The 17,788-nt window shown below is 39.0% G+C and overlaps 1 protein-coding gene across 9 annotated transcripts in view; it reads right to left on the minus strand.

Annotated features, from left to right (window-relative positions):
- Nucleotides 1-17,788, minus strand: part of agbl5 (AGBL carboxypeptidase 5) — a 46,468-nt gene that overhangs the window by 24,664 nt on the left and 4,016 nt on the right. For 7 of the 9 annotated variants that reach the window (XM_007900426.2, XM_007900418.2, XM_007900417.2 and 4 more), the window contains exons 3-12: nt 13,472-13,769; nt 12,249-12,420; nt 10,605-10,771; nt 10,284-10,461; nt 9,525-9,703; nt 8,438-8,996; nt 5,265-5,434; nt 3,510-3,645; nt 2,288-2,472; nt 599-819 (exon numbers count right to left, since the gene is read on the minus strand). In XM_007900426.2, coding sequence (XP_007898617.1) covers nt 599-819; nt 2,288-2,472; nt 3,510-3,645; nt 5,265-5,434; nt 8,438-8,996; nt 9,525-9,703; nt 10,284-10,461; nt 10,605-10,771; nt 12,249-12,420; nt 13,472-13,692 — 2,188 coding nt within the window. In that variant the 5' untranslated portion in view covers nt 13,693-13,769. The remainder of the gene's footprint in view (nt 1-598; nt 820-2,287; nt 2,473-3,509; nt 3,646-5,264; nt 5,435-8,437; nt 8,997-9,524; nt 9,704-10,283; nt 10,462-10,604; nt 10,772-12,248; nt 12,421-13,471; nt 13,770-17,788) is intronic. The other 2 variants (XM_007900420.2, XM_007900421.2) reach the window with 1 other exon arrangement.

The raw sequence follows: 17,788 nt of genomic DNA on the forward strand, positions 1-17,788 counted from the left end.
ACAGTATCTAAATTCCACTGAAGCCATAGATGCCAGAATAAAAATCATTTAATGTTATTTTCTACAATTGAAGATTCATTTGATAGCAAAGTTTTTGAATGATGCCTAAAGAGGAAGAAGGGGAGTGAGTGATAACTGTAAAACCATATCTTTACAACCAAACGCAAAGTCATAAACTATGATCATAGAGTGTCCACTAGCCAGATTATACTACCAGGCAGCAAGCATCTCCTGTGGCAGCAGTAATAGAAGAGGATAAGAATGCTTTTATTAACTGATAACATTTTGAGTAATGAAAATGAAATTTCTATTATTCATTTAAATGTTTTTGTTATTCATTGTTCTGGGATTAAAATGTCCTCCCCAAAATGAGGGCGGGTTAATAACTAATCATGAACTGATCAGTTTATTGGCACAATATATAATCACATAAAGAATATGCTTTTGTGGGTTATAAATTTATAATTAGTAGTATTAAAACATACAATATGAAACACGTTCTAATAAAATCCTAGGAAATTGTGTTCATTAATTAAAATGTACGTACATAAGAAAGGTGAACACAGAAGATAGATCTCCGTAATTGTTCACATCTTACCTCTCACAGGTCCCAGTGCCCTGTATCCAGTTTTTGGAGGGCTCGAATTCGCTGCTGTTGCACAGCTCCCCTTTGTTAATCCAAGGCTGCAACCAAAGGTGAAACTGGGAGATCCCTTTGCCAGAGAATGATTTTGATGCCCACTGTAGTTTCCGGATATTCCATTTCCATTATTCTTGATCCTACTGAGAGAACTTTCCGAGGCAGAGGTCGTTATTCCACTGAAATGTAAAAAAAATTGAAAATTCAAAACCTTTGATTGCACGGTTCTGATAAGAATATTGCACTCACTGTTATATAATAATTATCTTTGCATTTGATATAGTGCCTTATCATGTCATCGAGACGTCTCTAAGAGCTTCGCAGAATACACTGTAAAAGAGTATGACAATAGGGAGCCAGTGGAACCTGGCAAGGACTAGGGTGATGGGGGTGTAAAGTTTAGTACTCTTGGGGACATAGGTGGCAGAGTTTTGAATTAATTTTATGAATGGTGGAGCTGCAGAGACTGGTGAGGAGGGCATTGAAAAAATCTAGCTGGGAAGTGACGAATACTCAGTGACTGGATTTGGGGAAGGAAGGACAGCTGTTGATTGAATATGATGGCTAGGTTGCACACAAGTTCAGTAAGTCTAAGGGATAGGCCAGGGAGGTTAAGAAGGTCAGTGCCTCAGGTGAGAAAATATTGATGGGAGTCAAGTATGGATTCCATCTTGTCAACATTCAGCTGCAGAAAGTTGCCATTCATCCAGGCCTTGATGGAAAGTTGCCATTCATCCAGGACAGGACATTGGTGGACCTGGGGTCGCAGGTGGAGAAGTAGATTTGGGTGTCGTCCATATACAGGTGGAAGTTGACCTTATGTCTGCAGATGACATCACCGAGAGAAAGCATGCAAATCAGAAAAAAGAGCCGGCCAAGAATAGAGCCTTGGCTTCAATTTTACTTGGGAAATCGTTGGCTGGGACATTTTAGGATTTTTCTGCAGTGTCACCCTACCCTATCTCTGTGATCCTCTTGAACCGTACCATATTGGCCGCTCCCTTTGCTCAGCAAACATCAATCTGTTATCTGCCCCACCATCGGCGAGCTGGCTTTTGGCCATTCTGCCCCCAATCTGTGGAAGTCCTTCCGACACCATCTTGCTCCCTTCTTCACCTCATTTAAGTTGTACCTCTTTGACTGCGCTTTTGGTTATCTTTCCTTTATCCTACTCCTTCCAGTCGCAGCTTGGATGCCCAGCAGTATTAAAAGTGATTTTAACATGAAAGTTCTATATCAATATGTAATGATTTCAGCTTAATTACAATCCATTACAATTTAATGTATATTGGATTGGATTGTAATTAACCTGAAATCATTACATTTTCTATGACTGTGCTCAATTGCTATAAAGTGCTTTTCAGCATTGCAGGATCTTTGTAGTTGTCTGCAGTACAGAAAAAATATCTCGAGAGGCAATGGTCACCAGCAGCAAGATAGATGCATGCTACAGAACTCCACTAACCATATCATATACTCTTAACCACATTGATATGTATATTCACGTCCACCATTCATTTGTATGGAAACAACAACCCTCATCAATGGTTCTTAAAATGTAGTGCAACCTGTTATTTCCTTCAGATATTTACAACTTGCTTCACTTAATCTGACAGTGAATGTCACCGAAAACATTTTGGAACTTACTTGGAGCCTTTATACAAAGTCTTTGTTCCATTTTTTTTTGAATTCCCCATACCCCTTGCATTCCGGACATATTTCAACATCCACGCACGAAGATTTATCAAGGAGCTGAATTCAGACAAAACAATTCTTGGCCAAGGGTTGAGGTCAAGCATATCCAAAGCTGCAATGGCAAGAGCCCTCCCCACCTGAGGAAACAGAAAAGATAACTTTTTAGTAACAGGCAGAAAAAGAAAAACTTGCATTTGGAATTTATAATGTCTCAAATTGCTTCACAAGGCATACTTATTAATACCTATTTGGAATAAAATATGTTAGGGTGGATACATATTTTGGAGATTTTTCCTGATGACCTGTGGGCACTGAGTAAATATCTACACAAAATATATCTCCCAGGTGTGGTGAAATGTACAATAGAGTATGTTTTGCATGGAAGGACGACGCAGACTTCAAGAGCCAAATTAACTTTTCTTTGGGAACTCTGCAGCACCAGGCTCTGTGACCCTATCACCCCCTCCTCACCCAACTCCACTGGCTTCCCATACACAGAGGATACAGTTCAAGAACCTGGTCCTCACCTTCAAAGCCCTCCATGGCCTTGTTCCCCCCTACCTCTGAGACCTCCTAATCCCCTACCATCCTGCCCGTTCGACTCCGCTCAGCGGCCTCCGGCCTGCTTCACGGCCCCTTCCCGCCCGCCCCACCATTGGCAGGTGGGCCTTCTGCCATTCTGTCCCCACCCTCTGGAACTCCATCCCACAGTCCCTTTGCCTCCCCCATCCCTTGTCTCCTTCAAGACTCATCTCAAGACCCTCCTCTTCAACCATGCATTCGATCACCCTGTTCCCCACCCCGCCCTCCATCCTCCCTGATCCCAACCCCTAGCTCGGGTCCGAAACATTGACTGTCCAGCACCTTGGGATGTCCTCCCAACGTGAAAGGTGCTATACAAATGTAATTTTGTTGTTGTTATTCCTTTTTTCAGTAATTTAAATTAGGAGGCGAGGTTAAGGAAGTTCAGCCTGTTTCTTTAGAAAAGAGGCAACTGATGAGATGATCTAATTAAAGTTTAAGATTATGAAGGCAATACATAGACTTCAAGCACTCTGAGACACCGTCCGGCGTGGAGTGCGCTATATAAATCCAAGTTGCTGTTGTTGTTGTTATAAGATGATGAAGGCAAATTGCTCATTACGAAGTGATAGCAATTAAAATATTTACATACTTGTTCAAAGACGTCTATAGTGTATTTAGGCGGAAAAGCAGGGGATGGTGGTGGACTTGCTCGCCCACTGTCGTGGCATGCAGGTGGGACTGCATTCACACACCGTCCAGTATTATAATTGCATTCCAAGGTATAGCTGCAGAAGAAATTTTAGGAGCCATTAATTATTATACTGAAAATGTGGGGGTGGGAGAATTCTACAGCTGTCTAATTACTATGCAAAATATTTTTCAATTGATACATATATAGGAGATTAACTCAAAAACCATAAATATCTGGCTTTCTTTTATCACAGTAATTAAAACAAAAGGAAATAGTTTACTGAAGTTTTCTTTTAAGACTGAGAAAAGGGAGGCATATTTTCCTTGTCGAGAAGGGAAATAAATTAGTATTTCATGTTTTGTACAATAACCCAATATGATTTTCAAATATAGCCCAAATATGATTTCCTAATTGTCAGGCCTAATTATGCTTTTATTTTTGGGATCCCCACTTCAGGAAGGATGTCATTAGAGAAGCAGAAAGTGATTCACTAGGATGATCCCGGATATGAGTCAATATACATATTAAGACAGACTGTTTAACTGTGCTATTTCAATGGAAAAGAGATTGGAGAGGTTATGATAGAAGTGCTTTAGATCCTGAAGGGATGACATTTAGGTTGGTAAAAAGTATTTCCTTTAGTTAGGAAATCGGTGACAGCTAGACATAGTATCAGGGTTGTAAACTGAAAAAAGTAGTACAAAGGTTAGAAGGAATGGAACTCAAAGGGTTAATCAGGCATTGGAATTAATTTCCACAAGTAACTATTGAAGTTGGATTAATGGAATTGTGAAGAAGGGACCTGGATAAGCACCTTAGCAATACAAAAAACATTAAGGGATATGGAGAAAGACCCGGAAAGGGTGATCAACAAAAAAAATTAAGAAAAACAAGTCGTGTGGCACAGACAGTACAATTTAAATTTATATAGTGCCTTTCATATCAGTAAGACATCTCAAAGCGCTTAAACAATTGGCTGAAACGGCCTCTTCTGCTGGGTAGAAAATGTTTGTTCTACATATTATATATCAGTACTATATTACGCTTATACCTCGCCCACAAATATACGGTCAATTCACTTTACAGCATTTTTGTGAAGCGCTTTGAGACGTCTAGAAGACGTGAAAAGCACTATATCAAATGCAAGTATTATTATTATATATACATCAAACAGCTTTCTCTCACCTCTGCAATTTTGTCTATCTCTACCACTATATCACCACCCCAGGCTGTCAAGACTCTCATCTACTCCTTCATCAAATTCATTATTCCAATGCCTTGCTGGCTGGACTCTGCAGTCCTCCCTCCACAATACCCCACAGCGGATCAAATTTAAGTTTCTCGACCTCAATTTCCAAATGCTTCCACGGTCGCCCCACCCTACCTTTGCAACCTCCTTTGAGCTTACTACCCCAGCCGCTCTCTCCGCTCTTCAAACATCAGCCTGCTTCATGTCCCCTCCTCAATCCGTCTCACCATCAGTGAGTGCCATTCAGCCCCCATTTTCTGTATTCCATGACCAGAATCTTTCTGTATTGCCCCACCCTCCCCATATTCAAAACCACCCTGAGATGTACGTTTTCAGCCATATATTCCCCGCAATCAACTTCTCCCTACCCCAGCTCGGGCTCCCAGTCAGCAGTAGGAAGATGTCCTCCAGAAATTAAGGGCATTACATAAATGGAAATTATAATTGTAACCTTAAGCTCTCACCTACGAACTATTCCAGTGACTTTGTAAATTGCCACTCTGCCACTTCCCTCTTTGGACTGGCCATCCCTCTTGTCTTTGGCATACATGTTTTTTTCAGAGAAATTGCAACCCATGAAATCAAAATGTGGCGAGTTCATTGAAATCAGTTTTGGAAACATCATGTTCTCAACCTATATGGAAAAATGAAAAAGGAGCTAAAGTAAACTGTTAATGAGTTGCTAGGTAATTAAGCATATAAGGCAAATATTCAGATTTGTGGAAGCAAATGCACTATGTACAGTAAGCAGTTAATTAATATTAATCAATTGTATGTCCGCCTGGCTCAGTTGGTAACACTCCCATCTCTGAGTCAGAAGATTGTGGGTTCAAACCCCATGTTCAGCAACTCATATAGTCCAGGCTGACACTCCAGTGCAATTTTAGAGTGTGCTGCAGTGTCTGAGGTGCTTTCCTTTGGATGAGATTTTAAATCAAGGTCCCATCTGCCTGTTTAGGTGCACTATTTGCAAAGAGAAAGGAGGTTCTCCTGGTGTCCTGGCCAACAATCCCCAATAAAATTGGTCATTCATTTCATGGCTGTTTGTGAGATACTGCTGTTTGCAAAATTGTCTGCTACGTTTGTCCACAAAACACACAGTTACTACACTTTACAGTAAATTCTTTGAAGTGCTTTGAGACATCCTCCATATCATAGAATCATAGAATTATACAGCACAGAAGGAGGCCATTCGGCTCATCATGTCTGTACCGGCTCTTTGAAAAGAGCTATCCAAATCAATCCCATTCCCCTGTTCTCTCCCCATAGCCCTGCAAACTTGCCTCCCCAAATAATTACCTACTTCTCTCTTAAAAGTTGTTATTGAATCAGCTTCCACCACCCTTTCAGGCAATGCATTCCAGACCCAAACAACTCGCTGTGTGCCTTCACCTCCCCTCTCGACTCTCTACCCCACGCCTCGCTCCCTCCCATCCCTTCCCTCACCCTGACCATTTCCCCCCTGCTCGGATCCCGACCTAACTGTCCAGCGCCTTGGGACATCATCCCGACGTGAAAGGCGCTCTATAAATAATCTTGTTGTTGTTGTTGTCGTCGTGTGGAAAAATTTCTCCTCACCTCCCCTCTATTTTAAATCGGTGTCCGCGGGTTACTGGCCCACCGCCAGTGGAAATAGTTTCTCCTTGTTCACCCTGTCGAATCCCCTCATTTGGGTGCCAACATGGGTCCCACGTCAGGATTATTATCATTAATGGGACATCCTCCCAACTTGAAAGGAGCTATTATAAATAAATGGAAATTTGACACCTCTGACAATGCACTCAGCCCTATTATTGCACTGAGTGTCAATCTAGAGATAAAATGGCTTGAACATACAACCTTATGACCCAGAGTTGCGAGTGCTACAAACTTGTCCAAACTGACATCTATGAAAACAACTTGATCATATACTTTATAAACCAACGTAACCATATAATAGTATCCAGCTTCTTTTTCAATGTCCCTAAAAATGTTTTTCCCTGTGTTACTGTCCTTGTCTTACTGGTTTTCTTTTAATGCCTTTCTTTACAATTACCAAAATCAAGGATGACTAAAACAATAAAATGAGTCGATGCAGGTCTTCATCAAATAACTGAATCAAATCACAAAACCTTTAGTAATTAGAACCCAAAAGTTTAAAGTTTCACAAAGCATGTCTATAAACATGAGAGAAATGTGTTAAACATGAACATTGGAACAGAAACACATATCTAAAGAAAGCTTATACATAATAAAGATTGAGAAGATCAATGGGCATATCCTAAATAGCACCAAACGCTTACTAGTTCCAATGAAATTATTGCAAAAAGGAGCATCTCCTTGTGTCAACGTCATGATGTTGAAAGAAGCGCCCATGTGATCAAAATTCTTGCACTATTTGAATCTAAAGCAGGTTTGCAATAGCTTTGACAAGTTGATATCTTCATATTATTTGCAAGGTCTTACAGGAAGTCCCTAGTAAAGGAAACCTGGTGTGTGTAGGATGTCTTGAATTAAATATGTTAAATATCTATATTTAGATATAGTCCTGTAGAAATGGAGTCCTGTAGCTCAGTGGTTAGAGCACTCGCCTCGCAACGAGAGACCTGAGTTCGATTCCCGGCAGGGCGAAACCTTTGGCAAGTTTCCTTACTCCACACGCCTGATAATAATCCCTCAAGAAAGCAAAACAATAATAAATTGGTCACTTCAATCCATGACTTTTGTGGGACACTGCAGTGCGCAGTTGGCCGCCACGTTTCGCCCATAAAAATGTAGTCAATTGACTTTACGGTATATTCTGTGAAGCGCTTTGAAACGTCTAGAAGACATGAAAAGCGCTATATCAAATGCAAGGATTATTATTATTATATCTATCTGATTTTGTAAAAACTAATGAGTGCTTTGTACAGACCTTAAATCTTCTTCTCTGAATCACTATTTTTGAAACAAACAATATTGCTGCTTACACAATAAGCTGTCCTATATCATAACTAAAATAGCCAGCATGCAAACCTGCCTTATAGACAACAGCAACAATAACAACCCACAATATAGTAATATAGGGATGTCAAAAATATCTCAAAAGTAAAGATGCTCCTTGAGATGTTTCTATTGTTGATAAATAACAAACATGAAGAAGAAGTACATATTTAAAAATGGGAAATTACCATGTATTTCATAAGTTCTAGCCTAAACACTCTTATATCAATGGGTGATGCTTCTGTTCTATGGCCTACTAATATCATTCACAGAAAAATAATGCCTAATGATGTCTATTGTAAGTAATAATAATAATAATAATCCCTCCAAAAAACAAAAATAATAAATTGGTCATTTTCAATCCACGATTGTTTGTGGGACACTGCTGTGTGCAATTGGCTGTCGCGTTTCGCCCACAAATATACGGTCAATTCATTTACAGTATATTCTGTGAAGCGCTTTGTGACATCGAGAAAACGTGAAAAGGCGCTATATCAAATGCAAGGATTATTATTATTATTATAATAAAGCTATTAGTCAATAACTGACAACTCCTCAGCCATTTATGTCCTTCAAACAACATGGATACAATTCACTATGTTTCCACAGACAACTTACATCTTGTGTCATATTGTATGTACATTCATTCCTTCATCTTATCTTTCAAAGTACCAACCTGGTCATTTTCATTAGAAAGACAATTTCCATATATAAAACAGCCTCTCTTTGAAGCGTGTCCATGTAAGTCCACATAGTATGCAATGCCACTCTCTTCAGGAGGAATGTAGTCAGTGGATCTTGAAGAGTCGCTGCTATCAGGCGCTTTCTTGCACAGTTCACCATTAAGTGAATTTGTTTCTCCATCATTTAATGCCTCTGAAAGAGGTTGTCCATTGTTATCGTCACCTTGTTTTAATGCATCAGCGGATTGTTTTCTCTCTTCACAGGAAATAAGGCAATTCCTTTCCCCATTTGCAATGTTTTTAAAATTTTTGCTTTTCTCCATCTCGGACAAAATAGCTTCAGAAGAGAAAGAACTGTTGGAATGATTTGAGTGTTTTGTGCTTAAGGAAGCATTAGGGTTAGAGAACCTACTCCAGTCCGAATGACCTATGCAGACACGATTCTGAACATGATGATACAGGATGATTGTCCGTGCTGCATAAATTGATGGGTGCAAATTAAAATCTGGATCCAAGTACAAACGGTTCAGATTCACACCTCTGGAATCAGTTCTAGGAAATACAAAAAGGTCAAATTGACACAGGTAGATAGCATTATTTTATTAATACAGTTTAATTAAATTACTGTGTTCAACTTTCATTGCCCGCAAAATACACAATCAATCCACTTTACAATATATTCTGTGAAGCGCTTTAACTTAAGACTTATCAAATGCAAAGATTATTATATGTGAAAGATTACATCAAAAATTGAACAGATGTCAAATGAAACAAGTATTTGAAATGTTGCAATGAAGTACTCTGAAGTTGCCATCCCTGAGATGGGAATTTGCGCTCTCCCTTTGAACTCCATGTTCAAAGCCCGCCTCAAGACATACCTCTTTGACCATACTTTCAGTCATCTTTCCCCTCCCCAGCCTCTTCAGCTCCCACCCCCGGCTCGTGTACCCAGCCAGCACTGAGACGTCCTCCCAATTTGAAAGGCACTATATAAATGCCTAATGATGTTTTGTGTTGTACTCTATTAAATAGCTAAATGCATTACCTGTAGCAGTAAACGTTTGATAGTTGTAACCTTACCTATAATGGCCCCTCAATACGCCATCTGGATTCAACATAGGTATAAGTTTAAAGACAAACATTCGCCTCAGCATCTGAGCTCGAACATCATCAGGCCGTAAAATAAACTCCAAGAAACCGTTGAAAACAAAACTGGAGGGAGTTTCACCGGGGTGGACTCGACTACTAAGGAAGAACACCTAGAAAAGATGAAAAGAAGAATGATAATACAACTGTAAGTCAATTCATTCAGGTATACCATTACTCAGAATCATAAAGATGAACAAATGTTGGAATTTTCAGACTATAAAGAGAAAAATAATTAGTTACAGCAAATGTTACTTAAGTACCCCGGTGCCAATGAAAGTTTCTACCTTAGAAATTGGGGGAGGGGGCGGGTGAGGAGAAAACAAACATGCTGATCTTGTGACCCATGACATAAGTGCCCATTTGTTAGTAATATGGTGAGCAATGAAGATGGATATGCTATTCCATTTGCCAACAAGAGTGGCAAATTTTAAACAAGTAAATCTGTTTATTATCGGGGGAAAAAAACAGTTGATTAAACCTGAATGAAATTTAAAAATTTCAAATAGCAATGTCCAGACAATCAAACAAGTTGTACATTCAGATTCAAAGGTAGCCCAGATAACCAAATCTCTTCTTCATAAATATTTCCTGCACTGAAAGCAATAGCGGTATTTTATACTTTTGTTAAAAATGTTAGTGTATTCATAAAGGAATCAAGCTTGCAAACATGGAAATGAGAAGTTTTATTACCTGCTTCCCACTGAATCTGTGTGGTCGAGGAAAAGAATTATCAGGAAATAGATTTTCTAGCCGTGGTTCACGTTCTTTCATCATTCCATGACATGAGGTAACTGTGATAAGGTCCACACGCAGTTTGTCCAAGGAATAGCACAACAGCTCACGGTGATAGTAGATTGAATCAGGAGGACTGAAAAAAAAATTGCATAACCTTGTTGAAGATTTCTTCTCGTAACAATTTAGGTCATTCATGTTTTCAAGTTAATCCAGTTACCTGCGATAAAGGAAAAAAAGGTGGACAACAGCCTTGTTGACAACAGCCTTGAATCCTACCTGCTTAAAGACAGTTCTTTGCCGTTTTCCAATTTTTCATCCAGTTCCATTAACATCTCTTGACATTCAGAATATGTGAATGGAAAGCAAAATGCAAAGTAGGTTGTTGCTCCACGATATTCCACAAAACGATGTGTAAAAGAGAGAATAAACTGGTTATCCACAAACTGTATTGAAACAAAATAATAAATTAAAAAACTCAGCTAAAACACAGATATGATTGCAACAAGTTGCACTTACATAGCATTTTTTGAAATAGCATGAATGTTCCGAAGCACATTAAAAAAATGATAGCGCACTGAGCAAAGAAAACAAAGGGAGAATAAAGGATGTTGACCAAAGAGGTGCAGTAGAGTGCCAATTATGTGCACCGATTAGAACTGGCCCTATTGTGGATACGCAAACAGTGTGCGTAATTGATCATCAGTCAGAATACAAATTGGCTACAGTGCTAACTAAAACAATTCTTCCATCAGCATTTATATTGTCATGATGGTACCATACTGTCAGCCTTCCCTCTGTGCCATTCTCATTCTCTCTCATGCTTTCTTTCACCGTCAGACTTGTTTTCCTCTCTAACTCACTTTTCGCTCTTTCTCTAAGCCTCTTTCTCTTTCCAAGATTCTATCTCTTGGTCCCTGACTTTCTCAATCTCTATTTCTCTGTCTCTCACTTTCTCTAGCTCTTTCTGTGACTCTCTTCTCATCTCTAACTGTATACTGTTTTATCCTCCCTAGGAGGAGCATGCCATCCTAAGAACATAAGCAGATAAGAATTTGTTCGGCCAAAGAAGACCAAGATCTATCTAATTCGCCTTCCACCATCCTGGCAGTGGCTTGACATGTCGTGTCACGAACTATATACTGTACGAGATATTATTTTCCAGCAGAAATCTATCTAATTTGTTCTTGAAACAAACAACACTTTCTGCTTCCACTGTCACCTTGCGAGACCTCTCTCTCCTGGTTCCAATTCTACTCAACCCAATATCTCCACTTTGTCTCCGCTAATATTTTCTCCTCCAGTTTTCTCGAACAGTTATCTGCAGTGTACCTGAGGGCTAATCTTCAACCTTCTCCTTTTTCTCATCCTCTCGGTAACATCATCCAAAGGCATAGTCAAATCCACTTTTCCAATTTTATCATCTCCCATCTTGACTTCTCAAATGCACTCCTTGCAAATTTCAGTTCCACCAACTAATCAAATAACCCTGCTCATTTCCTCACTACCTATCACCCAATCCTCGCCCACATTTGCACGCATATCACCCCAATCCCTGCCCAGCTCCAATGTGTGTTGGGTGTTTGTGTGGCAAATGCACTCCTCGTAGATCTCCTCCGTTCCACCATCCACAATTTTTTAATTTGTCAGAAGGTTTTGGGAAATCAGAGAAAAAATCAGTGAGGTGAAATTTTGGAAGGGTTCCAGGGGCAGGGAGAATCGAGGGTACTGGCAGGAGAACAGGGCTGAATAAGACAGCATAGGAAAGGAAGAACAAGATCGTGAAGTATTGTTTAAAACTAATTGTATTTCTATCCAGAGATATTTTAGGAATTTACCAGCGTAATTTAAACATACTCATTTTACTCAGAGTCACCAAATCAACACTTGTCTCTATACTTTCATAGCTGCCATTTTCCGTACCTCAAATGTTGGTCGGTCTCGCACACGTTCCCAGCGTTGTTTTACAGGTAGGGACCTGACAAAGGGGGCCATTCCTTGGGAATAAAGTTTGCTTTGTTTATTCATATTAGTAATGTTGATTTTAATCAGTTTGCCAGGTGCTCCTCCCTTTATACTGAAGTAAAACCAGGATCTAGAGATGGGAAAAGGTAATTAAAACAAAGAGTTCAGAATGCAGCAAGAATTAACACTTTGTACACCTAATAAAAAAAGGAGTTTCACTGCAAAACAACTTTTAATTATCATACCCCAGATAAATGCAGTCAATCCAGTTGATAACCATGGGTGTAAACAAGATTGACCATAGGCATAAACTATAGAGTGTTTAAAATGATATACAATGAGAAAACATTTGAATACTGATAACTGTATAACAGATATTTCAAAATATTTGTGCTTAGAAAGTTAAACAGTCTTCTAAGCAAACTCTACAGGTTTAACCTTCAGAGAAGAATTCAACATTGAACATGTGAAAAGGAACATAATAATAATAATCCTTGCATTTGATATAGCGCTTTTCACATCTTCTCGACGTCTCAAAGCGCTTCACAGAATAGACTGTAAAGTGAATTGACTGTATATTTGTGGGCAAACGCGGCAGCCAATTGCGCACAGCAGTGTCCCACAAACAGTCGAGGATTGAAAAAGACCAATTTATTATTGTTTTGTTTTCGAGTGATTATTATTAGGAGTGTGGAGTAAGGAAACTTGCCCAAGGTTTCACCCTTATAATAATCCTTACATTTGATATAGCACTTTCCACTTCAGGAGGATATCACAAAACGCACCACAGTAATGTCCCACAATCGGCCATGAAACAAATGACCAACATTAAGTGGAGGAATTGTTGGCCAGGACACAAGGAGAAAACTCTCTTTTTGGGAAGTGCCATGGGATCTTTAACATCTACCTGAACAAGCTAACAGAACATCAGTTTAATGTCTCATTCAAAGAACAGAACCTCCGACAATCCAACAAACACCCAGTACTGAATTGGAGTGCCAGCTTTATGAGTTCAAGTCTTGATGAGGGGCTTGAACCCACAACTTTATAACTCAAGAGCCGAGAGTGGGCCAGGCGAACACACACATCTTGTGCTCCAAGCAGCTTTGATCTTGAATAAAAGATTCAATGTACACCACAGAATAAACAAACTTACAGAATGGAAGAACTTGTAGAATTACCTGTTTCCATTCTCAAACTCAGTCTCTCCACAATCTGGCTTCGTCTGCACATTAAACTCATAGTCCGGAAAGGAAAAAGCATTCCCAAATATCCCACAGTTAGTGCTGCCAGTAGGAGCCGGATCCCCTTCTCCTTCAAAGCGATCCACCTTTTCAACTTGAGCAAGGTTTCCAGAATCAAACTTGGAACTGAAAAGCAAGCCACCACAACGAATTTCCATTTTTGTGTCAAGAATATGTGTTTCAAGGTGTATTTCATTCTTTTGTGCACCAACTTGGACAGTTAAATCCTGGAGATCTGTGCATGCAGAAGGAAAATACAATTACAGGCATATATTTTAAAAGGTTGCAAAAACATTGACAACATTTTAATAAAATAAGACATGTGATATATCACATTACTTAAATTCTGAAGGGATTGAGGTAAATTCCACAGGTTACTAGTACATAAACTGAATTGACCACCAAGAGGACGCAGAGAGCGCAGGGGACACTTACCAACCCCACATTAGCCAAGTGGAGTAGGCGAAAAGAGTGGGGTTGGAGAAGATCAATGAGATAAGTTGTGAAGAGATTTATTGGTAAATATAAGGACTTAAATCATTCACTGAAAGACAGAAAACAAGTAAAGCTTGGTGAACGCTGGGTGATAGAGTTTGGTGCAGGTGAGGATGCAAGTGGCAGAACTTTCGATAAGTTAGAACTTATGGATGGTACAGCTTGGGAGTCCAGCTAGAAGAGCATTTGAAAAGTCGAGGCGGGAGGTAACGAAGCTGGACAAGAGTTTTGGTGGCACGTGGATGAGGTAAATCAGTGTTTTCACTCAGATTGAAATATCCATACAGATTATTCTTCAGGAAACAGGCACTTTACAGGTTTCTGCAGAAAAATTAGCAACAGGAGCAATTGGAGGGTGGATAAGACAGTGGAGAAGGGGGCACGATTAAGAAAATAGAGATTCATTTGTGAGGTGCAAGGTGAGCCTTGTGGTGGGAATGAGGCAGTTTGCATGACCTTTCCGAGAGTAGCGGTAGAGTATTGCTCAGCTAGAACTGAGAGAATGCCAAAACTAAATATTTTCATTTGAAATAGTATCTTTTCACGGCAAATGTCTCAAAGCTCTTCTCAGTAGATAGTTTTAAGTGTAGTGACTCTAAAAGTAGCATAGATGGCTAATAATAAAAATGTATATTAAACCTTGGTTACACTATATTGGTGTAGTTCTGGTTGCCATACTACAGGAAGGATAATAATAATAATTCTTGCATTTGATATAGCATCTGTTCATGTCATCAAGACGTCTCAAAGCACTTCTCAGGATATACTGTAAATATACTGGATTGTGTATTTTGTGAGAAAAACACAGCAGCCAGTTTGTGCACAGTAACATCTCATAAACAGCCACTGAATGAATGACCAAATTTATTTGGGGGATTGTTGGCTAGCACACTGGGAGAAACTCCCTTCTCTTTTTGAGTAGTGCCATGGGACCTTTAACATCCACCTGAACAGGCAGACTGGGCCTCGGTTTAATGTCTCATCATAAAATTAAGTTTAGGACAAACTTCTTTATGCAGAAAGTGGTGATAAAGTAGAACTGATGCCAGAAGCTGCAGTTGAAGCAAAAAGCATTTAAGAAACTTGTTGCATACAACAATTTGCATTAATATAACACTGCTCGCTCACAGTAACATCCGAGAACACTTGAAATACATGCTCCCTCATACATGAGGGAGAGGTGTATTGGCAAAAGAATTAGGAGGTGTGGAGGCACATATGGAGCATTGATTAGTTGGGTCGAATGGCCTGCTTCTGTGCTGTAACTACATTTTTGATAAGTTTTATTTCTTACTGTTCATTTCTTTTGTTTCAAACTGAAATACTTGTTTTGTTTACCAAGAAAACACAGCAGACACACAGCCAATATCCATTTATTTATTGACAAATATCTTGCACAAGTCGAGCCTATTACAATACAATGGTTTAGACAGAGTTTAGAACGAGCCGCACTATAAAACAGTCACCGGTCAATGCTTTCAGGTCAGTCCTGTGGTCACCTTTTCCTGTGCGTTGTGTGCATGCAAGATATGCATGGGAAGAACCATTAATGTCACTTTGTTCCAGTATAATGTTCAACAGTATAACTGCGAAACTGGGGTGTATATAAAAGGGTCTGCCAGTACACATCAGACTTATAAGATTGAAAAGAGGAAAATTCTAAGGATTGAGTATTGAACTAAAACAATATTTAAACCTTAGCATCAATGCCCTCAATTGAAAGGTTCATAATATTAAATTCTTCTTAAATATGCATAAAGTAGTTTTCATGCTGAGAATGTTATCTGAGACTGCCATTTCAGAGTCCATTGGGGGATAAACAGACAAGGGGATAACTGGCACTTGATTGTAGCTGTATGATAAATATTAGGTTTATTATTACTGTTATTGAGAATATTATTGTGGTTATTTTGGGGGAAATTTTGAACTTTTAATCTTTAATAACAGAAAGCATCTTAACAATGCAATAAGTTGACTGGATTGGATGCCGAGCAGATCTTTTTTAGATCAATATTTTACAGATATGGTTAACTCAATAGACTAATTGTTTTCCGAATAAGTGATTTGACATCGCACAAGTGTACATACTTTGTGTTGTAGATAAACTTTACTAGTATCTATTCAATGCTGATGATCCATTCTGGAATTCAGAACAGTTTTAATCCAGATCCAGACACAGAACTCTATAATTTGAGAAAAATAAAGCAAAGAACAACAACTTGCATTTGTATAGCACTCTTCATGCAGGGTAGTGTCTTGGACCACTTAACAATGGTGGAGCCTGATACCAAGCCGGGGGAAGGTGACCTTAAGCACAGTCGAAGAGGAAAGTTTTGAGACGTGATCTGACATATAAGTATATATATTTAAGTATATGTTCCCATATTATTCAATGTAGAGGGAGCTGACAAAACAAATAATTATCATATACAAATGACAGGGCAGAAAAGAATGAAGTCACATTCTCAAGTCAACCTTAAAGATCATCTATGTGATTCGCTCTATTTGAGGCCCTTTTCAAGTTGAATGTGAAGAACATTTATTGTATTGTTATCAATAATCTTCCTGACAAGTATTTGTTGTGGAGTGTTTCATAATGATCTCCACTTCCATTCTTTGCATGAAACTTCGCCAGTTGGTTTATCATTTGTACTATATTCTTTTCTGAAAGTCAAACATATGCCACACAAAACTCCTGCAATTTTCCTTTGCATAACATACTCAAGATATCTCTGCTGAATACAGAATTTTTTTATTTTTTTTACAAGTGACAAAGATCAAATTACTACATCTTGTATTAAGTAAATTATAGACCATGAAAGATTTCTCTAACTATTGAAAAATATTCCGCTCTTACTTTTGGAAAATTTTCTATATCCAGCACGGTGCATATAAATTTCAGGTGCAATATTTGAATGAGACAATTATAAGTAACATAAAATTAGTTGAAATTTACTTCTTTTTAAATATAGAAAGTAATGTTATAGTGACAATACAGGTCATCCAGACGAAACAAAGAAATTTCCCTTTGTTATGGCCATGTATTTGCGGAACTCCCAGTCTGGTCTGGATATTAATTTAGCACGTATCAAGAAGCCAGCGAACCAAAAATCTCCCTCAGTCTTTCCCATTTTAATCTAAAGCTTCTAAAAACCAAGATTGAACGTAAATAATCACTACTGCTCAATTTATCAAACACTTTATTAGATTTGGATTAACATTGATCATGCTCTCCTTTCTTTTATCCGGATTTCTTAATTTACAAAATTTCTGCACATTTTGAATATAGCCAATAAATTGAGAGGAAAATGAGAGAACCAAAATCTCAGGTAACTTTTTTTGGGGTCAGCCGTGTGTCTGACACATGCGAAAACCCATCACCATGTTTAAGAGTATCCAAACCAACCTACACATGGAAATGTCAGCCTTTTTTGGAATCCAATGAACACTCTCTCCCTGGAGGGATGCATTCTGCTTACTTAATTCCGGAAAGTTTTAGGCGCATGTTAGCACGAGCCAAGGCTTGGGGACCCCAGAGTGTGCATTGGGGTACTGCTGGAATCTTACCAGCTAAAACCGCATTGCTTGCCATTGATATTGCTGTCTGGCAAGCTTTTCGGTTGCTTGTTCAGTTAGGACAACCTTACACGGTAGGGCTTTGGCTTGCAACAACAACATTACATTTGTATAGCGCCTTTCACATCGGGAGGACGTCCCAAGGCGCTGGACAGAGAACACCTTTTCAGACCCGAGCTGGGG

Source organism: Callorhinchus milii, unplaced genomic scaffold, assembly GCF_018977255.1.
Source record: "Callorhinchus milii isolate IMCB2004 unplaced genomic scaffold, IMCB_Cmil_1.0 Scaffold3, whole genome shotgun sequence".
Taxonomy (NCBI): domain Eukaryota; kingdom Metazoa; phylum Chordata; class Chondrichthyes; order Chimaeriformes; family Callorhinchidae; genus Callorhinchus; species Callorhinchus milii.